Here is an 18216-nt window from a genome sequence, read left to right on the forward strand (position 1 = left end):
CTGCCCAGAACAGTATCAAAATGACATGAAATGTAAAGAATTTGTGTGTTACTGCTGATGTCGTTAAATACAAATTAGGAACAAGATGCTTCTTTAGTAATCTTTGAATAAGCTGAAAGTCATCTGTTATATGAGATGCATACATAAAAATGGAAGATGCATTTTTTTATATAATTTCTCTCCAAAACTTGGCTGCAGTGTATTTTGTTAGATGTGAGAGTGAAATGAAATAGTTCTTCTTTGTCATGGAAGACTGGTAATTGGTTAACAGACGGCGGAAAAGAAGTGGCCTAGAAGATGCTGGGCTAAGCACAATGGACTAGTGGCAAAATTAAAGAGAGAGATGCAGGGGCGAATGCTGGTCTTGAAATTCACGCTTGCTCTTGTTATGATTCAGGGAGTGAGAGATGTGATTGAAGTCTGAATAGGGGAATAATGAATTACTGACCATTTAAAACTATATATTTAGAAATTTATATACATTTAATTGTACAAATTCAACATTTATTTTACAAATGATATTCTATCTTTTTCAATTTAGCTACTTGAATACAAATTCTACCTTACGGTTCTTCTTTATGAACTGGTCAATAACATCGTCATAAAAAGTTGGTTGTAAGTTAATTTTCCCAAGCAACACGCACACTTGTAAAGGCTGGCTGAATCTCACTGGCTAGAGCTACTTTCACTGCGTACGGCCTGTGTTTAAGGGAGCGGAAATGGCTATGCGCGCGCATGAAATCACAGTGCTGTAGGGAGGACCTGGAAGCTCACATACCCGAGCAAGCCAAGGTAGCTTTGACTAGACTTAAGCTTAAGACGTCTTCTGTCTACAAAAATAAAAGCCTAAATGCAATGCTTATAAATGCATGCATTTATTAACAAATAAATATTACTTCTTTCTCAAGTAATGAGCTTGCGCAGCAAGCATAGCAAGCATGGAGAATTCGTCCCTGGAGATATGCCAGATCTTACAAATTATTGCATACAATTTGAATTTGGCTGTTTAAATTCAACAATTAAAGATGTTGTTATTATCTTAAAAATTAATAATTAATAGCAGTACTATTCATTTAATAATTATTAAATGACAATTTAGTAATAATTATTATATCTTTAATTAAAGATATTAAAGTTACTTTGTTGTGTAATATACCTTTTATCACAATTTATACTATGGGCGAGTAAAAAATTTTTGTGACCAGTAGATTTAAGTAGTATTTCTGCGAGTCTGATGATGATGATGATAAGCAGTATTTAGCTAATGAAAGTTTTTCAGTTTAGCTAATCATCAGCTGTTCTGTATCCATTGCGGAACACAGACCTCTTCCAGCATTCCTCGAAGTAGATTTCTTCTAGTTTTCATTTTAAGTGTGTGTGTGTGTGTGTGTGTGTGTGTATATATATATATATATATATATATATATATATAGTTCTCTCTGTCTTCTGTCAATCTCCCCTCCATACACACACTTGGTCTTTTCTTTTCTCTTACTAACTATCTGTAAATTTATTCAATCTCATCGCTTCATCGCCATTTGTCCAATTTGTTTTCTTCATATATGCTACAATGCATGGGTGTCCACGGGGGGAAGAAAGGAGCACTGTCCCCCCCGAATCTACTTACGAAAAAAAAAAAAAATTAAAGAATTAAATAAAAATTTATTGATGTAATCATTTGTCTCCTCGCAGAAAATTTTTCGGGGGGGGGGCCTGGAAAAAATATTCTGCGGACGGCCATGCTACAATGTGTTTGACACAATTCCTCTTAATAATCCAGCATTAATTTTGTATCTCGTGCTGTAATGGCCAATATTTCTCTTGTCGTTTTTCTGTGTAATTCTAAATTATGCTGATGTTCTAATTTTCATATCTTAAAAGAGGTTGTATCTAAGGGACGTCATCTTTATAAACTTTTTGTATCCATCAGCAATATGCATCATTTTTAAATATTAGTCCCGTGCATCAGATGTTTTCGCAATTTACAGCAAATGAGTGTCGTGTATAGGTGTTGATTAAGGAGAAGACTTCCATGATGTTCCTTTAGAATGGCTGGAGGTTAAGGTCTCTGAGGAATACTTGATGAGAAAGGCTATTTCAGAAAATATAGGCAAATGGAACGAAAGAGGAGTGGATGAAGAAGGTGTGGTGGGTTGGCAGTTTAATTGTAAATGGGTGTTAGGCGACTGCTACTCATATGTACTGTAGACTTACAGAAATGATGAAATAATGGATGCCAGTGGAACGATACCCATGGAAGTATACAAGAGATATAAAAGCAAAACAGAACGTCTGCAAAATAGTGGTATGTGTGCGTGAAAGCGATCATCGATTATGCAAAATTTCTGCAAAAAAAGTATACTTTTTTTGCCCAAATTTTAAGAAATTTTAATCCTTAGAATTAGATTTAGATTTAAATAGAACTCCGCAAATTTTGTTTGTGAGAGTTTCTTATATCTTTATATTAATATTAATTTTTCTACATGCATATTTTAATACTTTGAATCACTATACATCATGTTCAGGTAAAGCACATACTGCAGTCCACTAAGAGCGAGGCACTCGCCTCCAAAGCGCCAGAAGCAATTTGAACATCAAAGAGTGCCGCTTTTCAAACTGGCTCCGCAACAGGCTGACGGCTGATGTGGCCTTTTGATCCACCGACACAGCCGTACTAGTTGTCAGCTCAGCCAAACCCTGGAGTGAAGGCAAGGCCTTATAGCACCGCCTTACCAAATAATTAGCTGCAGTGTTAGTGGCAGATGGCTACCTCAACGTGCACTTAACTGAACAACCCTATATTTAGGTCTTTTTCCGCGAGATTACTATAGTTACGAGTAGGTCACTGTACTCTGTTCGCCTGCTTAATAGTTCTGCAGAAGTCAACATCATTTGTTACATTTTGCTTATATAACTATAAGAATATAAAAAAAATGAAGAAATCTAAATTTATTTAATGAGTATTTTTAATATTTCCTACATAATACATTTCCTTCTTTTAGCAGAAAAAAGCCAATTTTTTTTTTCGAAAAAAATTTCTCCTTACTACCTGCTTATCAAAATGGTATATTCCACCTGTCTGTTGATTGGCTAGAACTGTAGCACTTAACCACGCCTCCAAAATGGCACACAGGGAAAGGAAAGCAGCTCGGAGGAAAGTCGGAAATAGAACTATTATTAGTATGTGTTGGTGTGTTAAAGAGGATATGAGAAATGTATATCTGATTATTTGGATTTTTTGGACTTAAACGACAGTTTTTGTAATGTGTTTGGTGCAATTCCTATGCTATGGGAAAAGTACATAGCAAACATGGTAAGTATTAACCTCAGCCGCTGGTCATTGCTCTCTCCTGTGTATGAATGAGGCTTGCGTAATTTCAATATTAGAAATAGCAAACACAAGCACTGTGTTGTAACATAGTTTCTAATAGTGTGTTCGAACTTGCACTACCATAATTATTATTTTATTTGTTTACTTTTTTAAATTGTGCCGATTTTAAACTAAATACTAAAAAGCACTTCAAAAAGTTGAATGCTTTGCTAAAATTAATCTGCTTTTTGCAAAGTAATAGTGTTTTTAGTATAATTCAAAACAATGAGAAACATTTTTTTCTGGTGTGTACATTATTTATTATGGAACATAATATATGAAAAAGTAAGCATAGTGATTAAGTTTGAAGGGAAGGCCCATTTTTAATCTACTTCTATTTCTCAATGTTATTTTAATTATATTATTCCTCATTTCCTATATCATAGTTATTTTTATTGCAGATAATTATCTTTTATAAATTTTAGTATTCATTTGTGTTTTAAATGTAATTAAGACAAAGTTTTTTTAGTATTTTACAGTTAATTAAAATATTTATAAGACTTGTTGCACGTAAATGATATAGGAAATGACTTGAAGGGAGATATTCAGTTGTTTGCTGATGATGCAAAGTTGGGTAGCGCAATAATTAATCAAGCTGATGAAGAGAGCTTGCAGGATGATTTAAATAAGCTGGCATTATGGGCAAAAGGTAATGGATGTCAGTTCAATGCGGAAAAGTGTAACGTTATGCATTTTGGGATTAAAAGATTACAAGCTGTGTACCACATTGATGGAACAGTACTCCAAGACATTGATGAGACTAGGGACTTGGGGGGTGTTAGTGGATAGAGAGTTGAAGTTCAGAGGGCATATTGCTAAGGTATCCAAGATAGCTCATAGAATTACTTGGTTATTGAAGAACACACTAGCATGCACAGATAAAGAAGTTATTATTCCTCTTTATAAGGCGTTGATACGTCCACATGTGGATTACTGTACTCAGGACTGGTCTCATGGATTCCTTGGAGATGAGAAAGTGGTAGAAAAGATTCAGTGGCAAGTGACCAAGTTGGTCAGTGGTGTAAGGAATGCTCCTACATTGATAGATTGAGAGTTTGTGGATTTCAGAGGTCGGTTGATAGGCGGAGAAGAGGAGATATGATAGAGTTAGTAAAAGGTTTTTATAAGATTGATGCAGTGAAATATTTCAGTAGTGAGATAGCTGTGAAAGAGTTATAGGTCATCCTTGGAAATTAAGAGTGTGGTTAACACGGGTGTGAGGACTAGATTTTCGCTTGGAGAGTGGTGAATGAATGGAATGCGTTTCCTGACTCAGTGAGTGCTTTGAATGTAAATGAGTTCAAGTAGAGATACGATAGATACTGTGTGGATAGTTTGGATCTCCGACGGTGAGTATTCTGACTCCATGGAGATGCCAGTATAATAATAATAATAATACCTCTTTAATGTTGATGGAATAATAAGGTATGTTTGAACATATTTATCAAACTTTTTTGCACTCATGCATAGTTTTTCTTGAGAGTTTAGACGCATTTTTTGGATAGCGAATCCACTCTCATATGAATTGTTTATTGCTGACGCGATATCTACTAGTTGATATCCAAAGTTGCAAATAATAATAAGGGAAATGACATGCAAAAAATACTGTAATTGTAATAACATTAGTATTATTAGAATTTAGACTGAACTTTATCGTATATGAAATTAAGTTTATAAACGAAATTTAAGACATTGAGTTGTATAATAAATACCGAGAAAAGCTAAGGCTACGAGGCGTGTAATTATGCCTGTCAATTGCATCCATTATTATTATGTGACACCTCCAAGCAATGGAAGGACTCATCGCTGGAGGGCATTCTAAACCCACCGTATACACTACTGAATCCTCCATCTATACACTATGCCACTGCCCATTATTATCCACACGAACTCTGCGTACCCTCCACTAATAGTTTTTTTTTTTTTTTTTCCTGTTAACTGTGTGTGTATGTGTCCGTCCTCTGGCTGATTTGCATTTTCGGAAGAAAAAATACGTTAATTACAAAAAAAAAAAAAAAAATGTCACATTTGATATTGTCATGAAAGACCGACCAGGAAATAAATAAATAAAATCCTGCTGCTGACTCAGTTTTTTAGTTGAATAATTCTAGCAACACTTGTCTCTCAGTCGGATTTGACGCGTTCAAATTATTCCAGTGTTTCCAAACAAATAACACGTTGTTCTTCCTACTGCGCCACGATTATGTGTGTGGGAGGTTTTTATTGGCTTTATGTTTGCTGGTGCGTTTTGCGCTTCGCTACAAAACAGATTTTATAACTAATCGATGCATGTAACTCAAACTTTTTTCTGTTTGTTTTCGTGATGAATGGGGGTTTCCATACGAAATTTCATTAAAATTATCGAAACCCTGATACTAAGCTCCAGACAGACTGGCATAACTTCCCTATAAACGCTCATTTCGAACCTAATTTGTATTGGAAAAATGTTTTGTAATTTCCCAGCAGTCACATGTCTTTCTGTGAATCCTATTCACGAAAAGTTTTAAACAACTTGCAGGATGTTTAAAGTTGTGATTGGATTAAGGGTTGAAGTTCCTGATTATCTAAATCCGGAACTTCAACCGTGGTTTTTCTAGGACAGCAACGACAAAGAACGGTACGGTACATTTAGAGTGATATACATAGCTCAGAAATCTCGTTTAATACAAGTGATGCGTCGCTGGCGTATTAAATTTCAGTGAAAAGGAAAATTGTAGTGTTAGTGCTGTATTTACGTATAGGCAATTGTCCACGACGCCATATTTAGGATTTTAAACTAATGTATTTAATTTCAAAATATTATGGAAGGCTCGAAATATGTTTTTAAATTCAAGTATTTAATTTTTAAAAGTTCAATTACATTGTAATTGAATATTTGCTTTACTTATAAGCTTCAACTCGCTTTACCAATAATTCTCTTTTCATATCACGACGTTGGTGGAAATTACTATGCATTTACAATAATTTATTTAAATTCTTATAAATGCATAATGAACGTTAAAACAATAAATTTTATTGAATAGGATGGTCGAAATAACCTAATGTTTGTGAATGTTGAAAATGGGAGTGGCGCCAAAAATTTTAATTTCTCGTTGGTTCTGATTCGAACTTCAAAATATTAATTTAAACCCACCTAAATGAATAATTATAACTCATCGAATGATACAATAAAACTTATGTTAAAAATTTATTTAAAAAATAACTAAATAAAAACTAAACTGAAAACTACAATGTGAACTTGCATATCTATAATTGTTATTATTCATGTAGAAATTATTTTTCAGAGTTGGCGAATAACTCCGGGTAAGTAACGTAATCAGTATCGAACGATGCCCTTTGGAAAGACTGTGGTATGGATTCCGTCTAGGACGCGAACAACTTTTATAATTTTTTAAAATCCAAATTGTGAGTTAGTCGTTCTCATAGGGAGGCGGCAGGATTTTTAACCTTGAGAAACGGACAAACCGGCAAAAAAAAAAAAAAAAACGCACTTTAGACATATAATACCTCGTAGTCTTAGTTGCTTTGGCTGTTTTCCAAACAGCAACAACTCTAACTCTTTTGAATATTATACGTACCATGGCTTTCTTTACATATTCAGTTCATTGATCCTTCACTACTGTTTACATACTGACCTTGATAAACTTGCTTCAGAAATAATTCTCTTTTCATATCACTACATAGAATCTCTTGTGCGTTTTAACAGCAATGAGGAAACTTTGGTTTTTGCTTTCTCGTCGAAGTGTATTTTACATATATAAACATCCCTCGTGAAGTTTTTGAAATCTGTATTGTACTTATATCAAGATAATGTTTTCATCTGATCCTTGAATTGAATTTAAATATTTTTTTAATTTAAACAACTAAAAAAAAAGAAATTGTAATGATGCGAAAACGTTGTGAATTATGGAAAACATTTATCAAAATGAATGGAATGGATTAAAAACTTTCTTTAGAGGAGGAATTTATTTTTGTTTGTGAATCTTGCTTACGAAAAGTTGTAGAATCTGTGCCAATGCATTTACACTGAAATAAAACTAAGGGATAACAGAAATAAGAAATTATAATCTGATTCCAGACAATGTTATTAGTTTAATCAGGATGCGCTGCACTTGAGCAATAGCCGATCATAGGCTGAAAGCAATTTTAATTTAAAACTATTAGATACAGGCCGTGGATGACAAAATTTGCACTTTGTAAACTTTTCTCCCTATGCTTGCTTAATCGGGAAGTTGAATCGTCTAGAATTTGAGAAACTAAACATAATATTTACACAGTCACCCTCGGCTGTAATGGATTGCTTTGCGTATCTGTCAAAAATTCGTTCCAAGCGAAGTCCATTATAGTCGAGGTATAGCCAAGTTATGTTTTAAAATAGATTTTCAATGACATTAATTTTTTGATCATTTTCTGTTATTTTTATTATTTTTTTTTTTAAATCAGTTATTGCCTTTGTGCCATACGAGATCTTTACTGATGTAAAACTTTCCAGAACTTGAATTGAAGAGATACTGGAGCGTTCTTGCTATAAGAGCATTTCGCATTCTTGTACACACGAAGTTTTGTCACTGTTATCAGTTAGCATGACTGGATATAACGGCAAAGATTTATTTTGTTGTATTAGCATCCGTAGAAGCGTATCATAGTCGAATAATTTAATTTCACTTGAGTATAAAAGTACAGCATCGAATGCACATTAAAATAATTTTCCTCGTGTAATTATTTTTTGTGTTCTATCTCCCCGAGAACAGAAGTTTGCAAATATGTTCACTACTTTAGTAACTAATAATTTAAACAAGAAAAAAAAATATACGCATACTAAACAACAGGAATACATAAAATGGAGGAATATATACTAGTTTCATATCACATTTTAGCATGGGGAAGAATACCAAGACGAACTATTAAAAAAAAATTATTTTTTGATTTTTTTTCTGATTATTTCTGATTATTTTTGATTCATTTTAATCGGAATTTTCACAGATTGTAATTAATGTTTTTTTTTCCTTTATTTTATTTCATGTTTTAATGCAATATTTATTTATTTTAAATATGTTACTTCAAGCATTTTATTATGCCCCATTCTTTTTATTAATTTGTTTCAATTATAAATACATCCTTTTTAGAAAATAATGTTTTGACAAAACACGGAAGAGAGGGTTAAGGATTTCTAGATTAGTAAGGAAGCAACACATGCACTCACCAAAAAAGCTGCAGTTACTAGATGGATGCTCTCAAAACTTGATCTGTGATCTTTAAGTTTCTTTTTGACCTTTCCATAGCAAGTAAAAACATTCGAAGAGCTTTATTTTGAGAGAGAAAAAAAAGTAGAAAAAATAATTTAAGAAAAGAGGTCCTGCTTCCTTTCTCTACCTTTATTTTACAAAGATAATTTGTCGCTTCTGTTAACATAATATCCACACTGCGTTAGGATTATTTTTTGTTAAAAAAAATCAGAAAATAATTTTAATTATTTCTAACATTTCATTATTCGCTAATAAGGATCCTTAAAAAAAATTTTTTTTTTATTTCATAAATAATAACTTTTCAAAAAATATCTTTTTATATCATGTAAAATTTGTTGTGAATTTTTTGCTTTTTTTTATTGAAAAATATGAATAGGATATTTTGGCTTCGGGAATAGTTATTCCATAGGCTTGACAAGCCAAGTATTGCGGTTCTGATATATGCCACTGCTTACGGGATTAGAAATATACACGCGTGAATAATCACGCGGGTATACTTCGGATATACAGATTTGCATGAGTTAAAACGATAAAAAAAAAAAAAAAAAAAAACGTGGAAGTTTTGAATCATTATTGTCCAGGTGAGAGTGATGTTTGTATGACTGAAATTAATAACCAGGAAAAATGATGATCTTAGCTATTGCTCCTCAGGAAGAACGTTAATTGTGTTTGTTTTTATCGGTTTCTGTTGTAGACTTAAAAAAAAAAAATTTATATACGTGTGACTTTCAAATCACGTTATGTATATTTTTATTTACCTTCATTGAAGTTGCTCAAAGTGGCTTCGAAGTCATCGAAATGGCTTCTTCGCCTTGATGGTTTGATTTTATTTATTATTTGCCTTGATACTAAATGCGGAAAGTGCATTGCGGCTCGTCGTGTGTGTGGGAAGGAGGGATGTAGTGCTGTGATTCGTAGGTTTTGATACCAACTTCTGATAACAAACAAAATTTGTGACATCAAAGAACTTTCTGTTGCTTGGTGTCTCAGACATCGTGATAATTTAGGTGGAAATTTAATTTCATCGTCAGTTGTGAGACTGGCGCCTCGCTTATTGGAAACCTGAAATAGCACGAAAAAAAGTTCTATGTTTGGTCTCTAGAGCAGGGTTTCTTGATTATCTAAAGAAATGAATAAAAATACAAAAGATATATAAAATCAACCAGAATAGAAATAATTTGGCTAATATTTTTTTTTCTTATTAAACATGGCTAATTGATTTGAAAATTTTCTATTATCTTAATAAACAAATGTCAGTCTTTTACATAAATGAAATTTACGTAAACCTATCGCACGTTAGTACTATGAGTTGGATACGCAGGTTAGATCTAGAAACACATGTTCTAGCAATCAGATATGTTACTTTTCCAACCATTTCAAGTCTCCAGAAATGAAATAGTATGGTGGTCTCACACCGGACGATGAAAAGCTAATGGAATTAATGGAATAAAACACGTTTCCAGAAAGAATAAATTATTGAAACAAGGACAATTTATTTTTTTCAATAATAGAATAGATGATACGACTTATTAAACGGGATTAGCTTGACAAAATAAATAAAGAACATTAGGTTCCGCCAATAATAGCAAACAATATACAATAAACGTGCAAAAATTCACCGATGTTTAGTGGTCTCCACGGAGCACGTGATTCTACTAGCCACGTTGTCTATGCATGTCACTTGAACCTAACACGCACTCAGTTTTATGCATCTAACACTGAGTGCGTATTTGGCAATGGACTTCGTGTATCCCCATCACTTTCGTCAGTTCACGATGCAGCAGACTAGCTTTATTTTATTTTCATTTTTGGCTTTCCGAATTCAAATTTCTATTAATGCAAAGGAAATTCAGGCAAGAAAAAAAGACAGGATCCATCTGTCATAACATAGTGGGAGGACCGAAAAGGTTGTTAGGAATTTGACTCACGGGTCAAGTAATTCAGACCTATAGACAGGATTTTCCAGGAAGATAATCTTTTAACGCCCATTGTTGAGATTGGTTCACTCACCTTCAGTTGAAAAGTCCTTATATAAGTTTTTCGCGTCGTAGACAGGATTAGAAGCAGGTCTTTATAACCAAATGCCTGTGTTGAGAAATTAAAAAAAAAAAAAAAAAAAAAAAAAGAAGCAGAAACGAGGTGGTAAGATCGATGCGATCGACCTGATCCCTCATCTCGTTAAATGCATTTGTCATGAATTGCGTATTCCACTGTACGCGACGTTGTCTTCAAAATACTGCAGCTTAGAGCTTACAAGATTCAGTTGGTGCAAATGACAAATCTACCAAACAAGTTTTGAAATGTTTTCGCAGATTGATGATGATAATAAGGATTTCTCGACCATGCTGTCTTCTCGTATGAATTCTGACGATGCATTTCCGACAAGGTACATCAAAAAATTGCAATTTTGAGAAGGTGAAAATCCTTATTTGGCAGTGAAGTAGGAACGCAACAGTCCTAAACTGAACGTGGAATAGTGTGCCTAACTTGAAATTTTGTGATTGGATCTTCGCTAGAGTTTCGTTAACATGAGCCATGTACCTGAAACTTTACATGCTGAAGAAATTTTGCAATCCTTTAGTTTCTTCTTCAATTATGATGATTCATAATTGAAGATCATTGATTTCTTCTTCAATTCCATTACTTATTTTCAGCTTACTGGAAACTTCCTTAATGATCATTTGCTACACAGAAAGATTGAAAGAGTGGACTCCATCGTATCGCTTCCTGAGTCAACAGATTAATCTGTTATTATTTCGTTTTTAGAGACGGACCTCGCTTACTACTAAATGTAAGTGAACGATTGGATGAACTGCATCATCGAATATTTATTCCTTGCGATTTCTCCACACCAAATATGCTGAACACCTATCTAGAAATCGAACACCAGCTTGATTTTTCTTGAAGTTGCTCAATAAACGATGAGCGAAAAATTATTTTTATCAAATTCCTTGTAATTATCCTCTTTTTTTTTTATTTGACAAGAGAGACAAATGAGCTTTTTTATTTGACAAGAAAGACAAATTGGCCATTCAAAGAGAGACTACAGTTCGTTGAGGGAGCATAAAAAATATATTAAATATCACGAGCATTGTAAACTTGCAGAGAAAGTAATGCACTACGTTTGTTTCCACTGTTAATTCACATTTTTTGTACCTTTTTGTTTACTATGACCTTGCGTCTGTATTGCAACCCTGATACCATATGTGCATTGTTGATCCTTTTGTCTTTAACACCTGTGGTATTGTTCTGTCCTTTTTTTTATGATTCCCACCCACGATAGCCTTTAGCATACCTATATATTACATATACCTTGGACTGGCTAAGAATTTTTTCTGTTTTTTTATTAATTATATATATTATTGCATTTTTTATTTATTTTTTACATATTCCGGATAAGCCACTTCAGGTCTCCAATAAGTGGGGCGATGGTATCACACTGGGCTACGAACTCCATCTCCTAATCATAAACATCCATGTCTACTATGGAATTCGAACCCGCGACCTGTTAGTTGGTGAGCATATGCACTAACCACTCGTCTGACCTGCAACCCTAAATGCCACCCAGGAATTATATATAATGTCTTAATAATGCTTCATTGAAATTGTTCGCTGCATAATGAGTGTAAAGTTTATTAATGAAGAGCGTTTCACTTTATGTAAGTAATCTGGTTTTTTTTTTGTTTGTTTTTTTAATAATTTTTACATGCCGAGATTACGATCTTCTGAACGCAACTAAAAATTAGCGGGTTTTGCATCTGTAAATAATTAGATTGGAATTACGGCCGAAGCAATTGAGGCTAATGAGATCAGTGCTTCTGTGTGTTTGTGGCATATTTGTATGTTATATAGGTTGATAAACCCGTGTTTTTCTGAAAGAACAGCCATTTCTTTTGTATGAGAGCGAATAACTTGGTCTCAGTTGAAAAGAATTTATAAAGGTCTTCGCGTCTTAAGTGGGATTCAAACACAGGTGTCTTTTCAGCCAAAGGGCAGGTTGCGGTGCTATGCTACAGAAGCGATACATCTGAGGAGGCAAACTCTGCTGCGTGATTGTTTCTAGTAGTTTACGAAATCTAATGACTGGTATAATTCTGAAAGATATTTGTATTTTAAGCCGCAGTATGAAATTTCCCTTGAAAGTTTTTTTCACGTGTTTCTGCAAAAACAAACTATTTGGATCTAAGGTTATTTAGAAAACTGCAAGAAAATGAATTATAGCAATTCTTAACATTCAGACCATTTAATATTCTGCAATGACAGAACGTATCTAATCTAATGCAGAAGATTATAAAACGGAAGCTGCAATTATTTGGATACATCTGCAGAATGAGTGAGGATCGAAAGATAAAGACATTGATGTTTGGTATTATGGATGGTGTAAACAGAAGAGATAGACCTTACAGAGAATAGATAGACGACATAAAGGACTGGTGTGGAATGAGTGTACAAAAACTGCGACACTGTGCACTAGACAAAGAAAGGTGGAAGAAGATAGTGAAGGAGGCATCGGACACCAACGAGCAATGAGCCCATGGTCCGTGATGATGATGATGAATGACAGAACATCATTTATTGGAAGCAATGTAACATGATAATCTTGCGCAGTCATTTTGGAATTTAAGATGGACTTCATCATGTTGATGGCAAACGTTTATTCAAGCTGCTCTGTTAAAGTTGAGTTGACATTTCTACACATCTTAAAACAGTTTCGATGAAGTTGCAATTATTAATTTCTTCAAGAGCTAGTCAATTGTGTTTTTGAAGCTAATTGGCAAAAACAATTTGCTTAAAAGTCATGTTGATTTGTATTGCAGACGTTTTCATTAGTGATAAGAGGTGTGTTGTCTCAGTACTCTGTTAGCTGCCTGACGTTTTGGTGCGAAGTCACATGACCAGGTGCATGGGGGGGGGGGGAAGTAGATAGAATAATGCAATCTCTACATAAACGTTCCATCGATCGCACTGTAATGCCATTTTTGGCTCAAACCATCATAACGACCTTAAAGGACGTTGTGAAGCCGTTAATCGAGTTTTGCAAATCGCTGATGCAGTACCGTCCAAAGATTGATGGTCGTCAGTTGACACTGTCTTCACGCAGATGGCACAGTCTATCGATTTAGAGGAACATATAGCAATATTCGCTTCCAAATTTCTTCCTATTTAAAAAAGAAAAATTCATGTAAAGAAATTTAATTTTTAGCTAAAAGGATTTGACAGATTCCGGTTTTTTATTAAGTGATCACATCATTGTTGTCTGCAAAGCATTATTTACGAAGAAGGTATACTACAAAAACTGGAACATAATCTTCATAATTTGTTTTCCAGAAATGTATGACAGGAAACGCCTTTGTACTGATTGTACAAAAATAAGTAAATCGAAAGACATGCCTGACAGTTAAAAAAAAAAAAATAAAAAAAAAAAAAAGGGATCTGAAGGATGTTTAGATTTTTAACTCTAGTTTAGAAATTATCATCTCGGTTATTATTATTTCTTTTGAGTGAGAAAGGAAATCGTTATGGGGGGAAAAATAAATTTTGTTCTGTGAATGGGGGGAAATATATATGATTTAAAATAAGCTTGTTCTCCTTTCAGGCATCTCTTGCTATAATTAATAGTTCGATCCATTTTTTAAGAGAATTCCATCAATTAAATTTCACAGTTTATTCCCTCCCGGTTATAATGAGACGTATCGCTACTAGTGCACTCATGCGGTCGATCTATAAAAAGCAGCCATGCAAGTTTCATAAAACTGAAAAAAAAAAAGTGGCTCTGTTGATAGTGAAATGTATTGTTCAATCTCTCAAGTCAATTTTATATTAATGTTGGCTGTGTAATAAATCGTTAATGTGGCTTCCCATTCGACCTTAAGTTTCCGATTGAATAGCATAGACAGGTAAGTGCTAATATACTAAAGTAAAGTATAAAGCAAGCGCTATATACTAAAGTAGATAAATTCATTTTGGAATTCATGAGGGTTCTTATGTGACGAATATTGCCAGCACAAAATTCATCTCCAAAGGTATAGTAATAAATGTAAATTATTCATTCACTTTCTGATGAATGACATATTAGTTAATAATATAACTGGAAATTTAAACAAAATACTTCAACACTTTTCACATTATATTTCAATATATAAACAATTGGAAATAAAACTATGAATTATTTTGCATCAGATGTTCTACGTCTGGATCAAACTGAGTGCAATAACACTATTATCATAATGTCCCTTTCTCTGATTCCTATGCCAAAAATATGGATTCTCCCAAACCACAAAGAGATAGGGGGGGAAGAGAATGTCGTGCTTCCCCTCCCTAGAGAGGAAGCACGACATTCATAAGTAATTCAGAACTTATGAATTCTTCCAATACGTAAATTGGATAACACTTGGAAGACTAAAGCTTGCAACTAATATTCATGTCACTTTTTTGTTTCAACTTCAACCTATATTGTCTGTCAATTGCGTGTCTTCTCTGGCTGATTTGCCCGTCAATACTGGATGAAAAAACCAGAGTTAAAAAAAAGCCACCACCCCTTGTATGAAACAAGTAAAGTCGCCTTTTAAGCTCTAATAAAAGTGGTCGTAGATGAGTTTCGGATTCGCGTCTTTCGGGGCCATCGTTAATGACTGTGCTACGAAGACATTCCTAGGGCCTATGTCTACTTCTATATAGCAGAGTGTGAGTGCGCGAAAACAGGAATGGAAATATGAGTACGTCTTTAAAAAAAATGGGGTAGAAATTATCCCAGAATTGTTAGAGTTGTAAGGAATGCCTCTGTCTTGTTTATCAGATAACTGATTAAATATTAATCATCTACCTTCGTGGTGTTTATGGAAAGTAGTTTGTTAAGCTGTCAGGATCTTTTCTTGTTCATCACTAATAGATAGGCGGAGATCGCTATATTCGACTGCATTACAACACATGAAAGGATTTTGAAATTTTGCGCAACTAGGTCAAACTAACTTATCAACCAAATTATTTGTGTTATTTGTGTATTGCAGCAAGAGTGAAAAGCAGGTTGCGAAAATAATAAAGGACAACAGAAAGACGGAACCCCAGCATTGAAAGTAATTTTTGCTCATTTTCCACTCGGGTTAATCTCCAAATTAAGGATTAGTGATTTTTATATAAGAAAACAAGATAACATTTTGAAATAGTTTTATTTTATCATTTAATCATTTCTTAATGAGAAAGGGAAGTATATCGTTTAATGAAATATTTCGTTACTAAACTGGCTTGTTTTTCATTATTCTAAAACTACTACTCTTAAAAAAAAAAAATTTTTAAAGCCATTGATTATTCATAAACGACGAAAAGCGATGTTGGAAGGAATGCTGTCGGCCAAGTAAAAACAAATTACCTCAGTTATTGGTACTGACTGTTAGCTTCTTCAAATACGTTCACGAAGTTGCAGTTACTTATAGTGTTTTCCTTCTATAAAATTCTGTATCTTCCAGTAATCAGATAAAAAAAAAAGTTTTCCAGCACTTTAGATTATTCTTTTCGTAACAAGATAACAGAATAAATATAAAAAGCCTTGAGGTGTTTTCAAATAGTTCAGTTTTTGTCATGAAAATCAGGAAAAGAAAAGTTTGCCGATAATAGTAATAACCATCAGCGCAAAAAAAAGTGGGGGGGGGTGAATTTTTCGATTACAGTAGATATCTAAGGAGAATTATGGATGGGCGAGACATTCTTTTGCTTCTGGTGAAAATGGGGATGATTACCGTTATAGGCACCTAACCTTTCTATCGAACGGAACTCCGGCATTGAAAGTAATTTTTGCTCATTTTTCACTCGGGTTAATCTCCAAATTAAGGATTAGTGATTTTTATATAAGAAAATTTTCCTTTTGTTTATTTATTTTTGTTGTTTTTTAATCAGAGGGTGCGAAAAATTTAGAGTAGGATGGAATTATTTAAGAAACTATAACTTGTAAATCCATAGTAGGATTTAATATAATAGTATATATATATTTTTTATAAATTATAAACGAAACAACACTCAACTGCCAGTTTCTCTTATTTTTTTTACGTTAGATTTCTTATCTTTTTGTTTGTGTTTAGTCATTTTTTTCATAGCAAGTTAATCGTTATTTCCAAAATTTCAGATGGTTGCCTTTCAAAATGTAATCAATTTAATTTAATTTAACTTTTTCTTCTTTTTTTTTCAAATTTCTGATTTCGCTTTTCTGGCTGCCTCAACTCTGAAGATCAGTCACTCCACACACACAGACACAGACACCATCCATCTCATCGATGGTCTACCCCTTCCTCTTTTCCAGAAACTTTACCTTCTATTACTGTTCTGAGAAGTCCCCCTTCCATCCTTTCTATGTGTCCAAAATATTTTTAACTTTCTTCTGTCAATATCCTTAAGGAGCCTTAAAGTTCTACTGATCTTTTCTAACACCCATTCATTTGTATGCCTTTCAGTTTATGATATCCTCAACAGCCTTCTGTAACACCACATCTCAAAAGCAGATATCCGTTTCTTATCTGACTTCTTTAGGTTCCAAGTCGCTGTTGGAAAAACAACTACATCCAAAATCCTCAACTTTATCCTCATGGAGATAGATTCATCTTTCCAGATTTTAGACAGGTCTCTGACTGTTGTGTTAGCTATTCCTAGCCTTTTTCTGACGTCTTCTGAACAGCAATTCTTCACATTAATAATGGATCCCAGGTACTCAAACTTGATTACTTCCTCAACAGGAAGTCAACAACAACAGGACTACATGGCAAGGCCTGGTGTGGCCTGGTGTGGCACATCACCGAGCATCGGAGTGACCATACGGCGTCTGTAGATGCCCAGTGAACATAGAGAAAGAGATTGATTTCGCTAGACGCTTGCATACTGAGTACATGGTTAGTAATAGTTTTTGACGAAGTCAAGGTATCACTTATTTCTGGTTCACTTCCCCCTCCCCCCCATTTCTAAGTTCAAAAGAACATTTGTGGTAAGTTGGACTCCAACGCGTTTATAAACAATAGCACTCTCCTAAGTGTTCTGACATTTTCCTTGCATCACATAGAATGAAAACTATTTCGCTAAGAGCAGAACCTGTTGTTGCCATGGAAACGTATGACTGTCATATCTAGATTCCACGGATGTATTGATGTTATATTCGTCACTGTCAACAAACGAAACTTTTTATTATATATATATATATATATATATATATATATATATATACACACACACACACACATAGACAAACAATGATTTTTTTTCTAAATTCAAGTTAAAAGTCGAAATTGAAAAATCGTTTTGTTTCTTTTATTTATATATTTTTAAAAGCCATGTTTTTATTAAACAGCCATGAAAAGAAAACTTTGTTAGAATCACTTCAGATAAGGAAGAAAATTGCATCTAGTATATTGATATAACCTTCTGTTTTATTCCATTTTAATAAAATTAATCAAATAAACAGTTAAATTTCACGTGATACCAGCAATTCAAATCCGTTTATTCAGTTTCATTTCAACTTAAATGAAAATGGTCAGGAAATGGTCCGTGAAAATTAAAAGGACAATTTCCCTATCTCCTAAACCTAGAAGGAAAAAAAAAAGGGGGGGAGGGGAGCAAACACAG

The 18216-nt window shown here is 33.7% G+C and overlaps 1 protein-coding gene across 2 annotated transcripts in view; it reads left to right on the forward strand.

Moving 5' to 3' along the window:
• The first annotated feature begins 3175 nt into the window (after positions 1 to 3175).
• The window catches only part of LOC150110231 (uncharacterized), a 120818-nt gene continuing 105777 nt past the window's right edge, over positions 3176 to 18216 (forward strand). Inside the window, exon 1 of one of the 2 annotated variants that reach the window (XM_090392217.1) lies at positions 3176 to 3313. In XM_090392217.1, coding sequence (XP_090248343.1) covers positions 3289 to 3313 — 25 coding nt within the window. In that variant the 5' untranslated portion in view covers positions 3176 to 3288. Of the gene's footprint in view, positions 3314 to 3594; positions 3656 to 18216 lie in introns of those variants that run through there. The other variant, XM_090392226.1, reaches the window with a different exon arrangement.

Source organism: Typopeltis vanoorti, chromosome 1 (genome assembly GCF_054136105.1).
Source record: "Typopeltis vanoorti isolate ZY-2024b chromosome 1, IOZ_Tvanoo_1.0, whole genome shotgun sequence".
Taxonomy (NCBI): domain Eukaryota; kingdom Metazoa; phylum Arthropoda; class Arachnida; order Uropygi; family Thelyphonidae; genus Typopeltis; species Typopeltis vanoorti.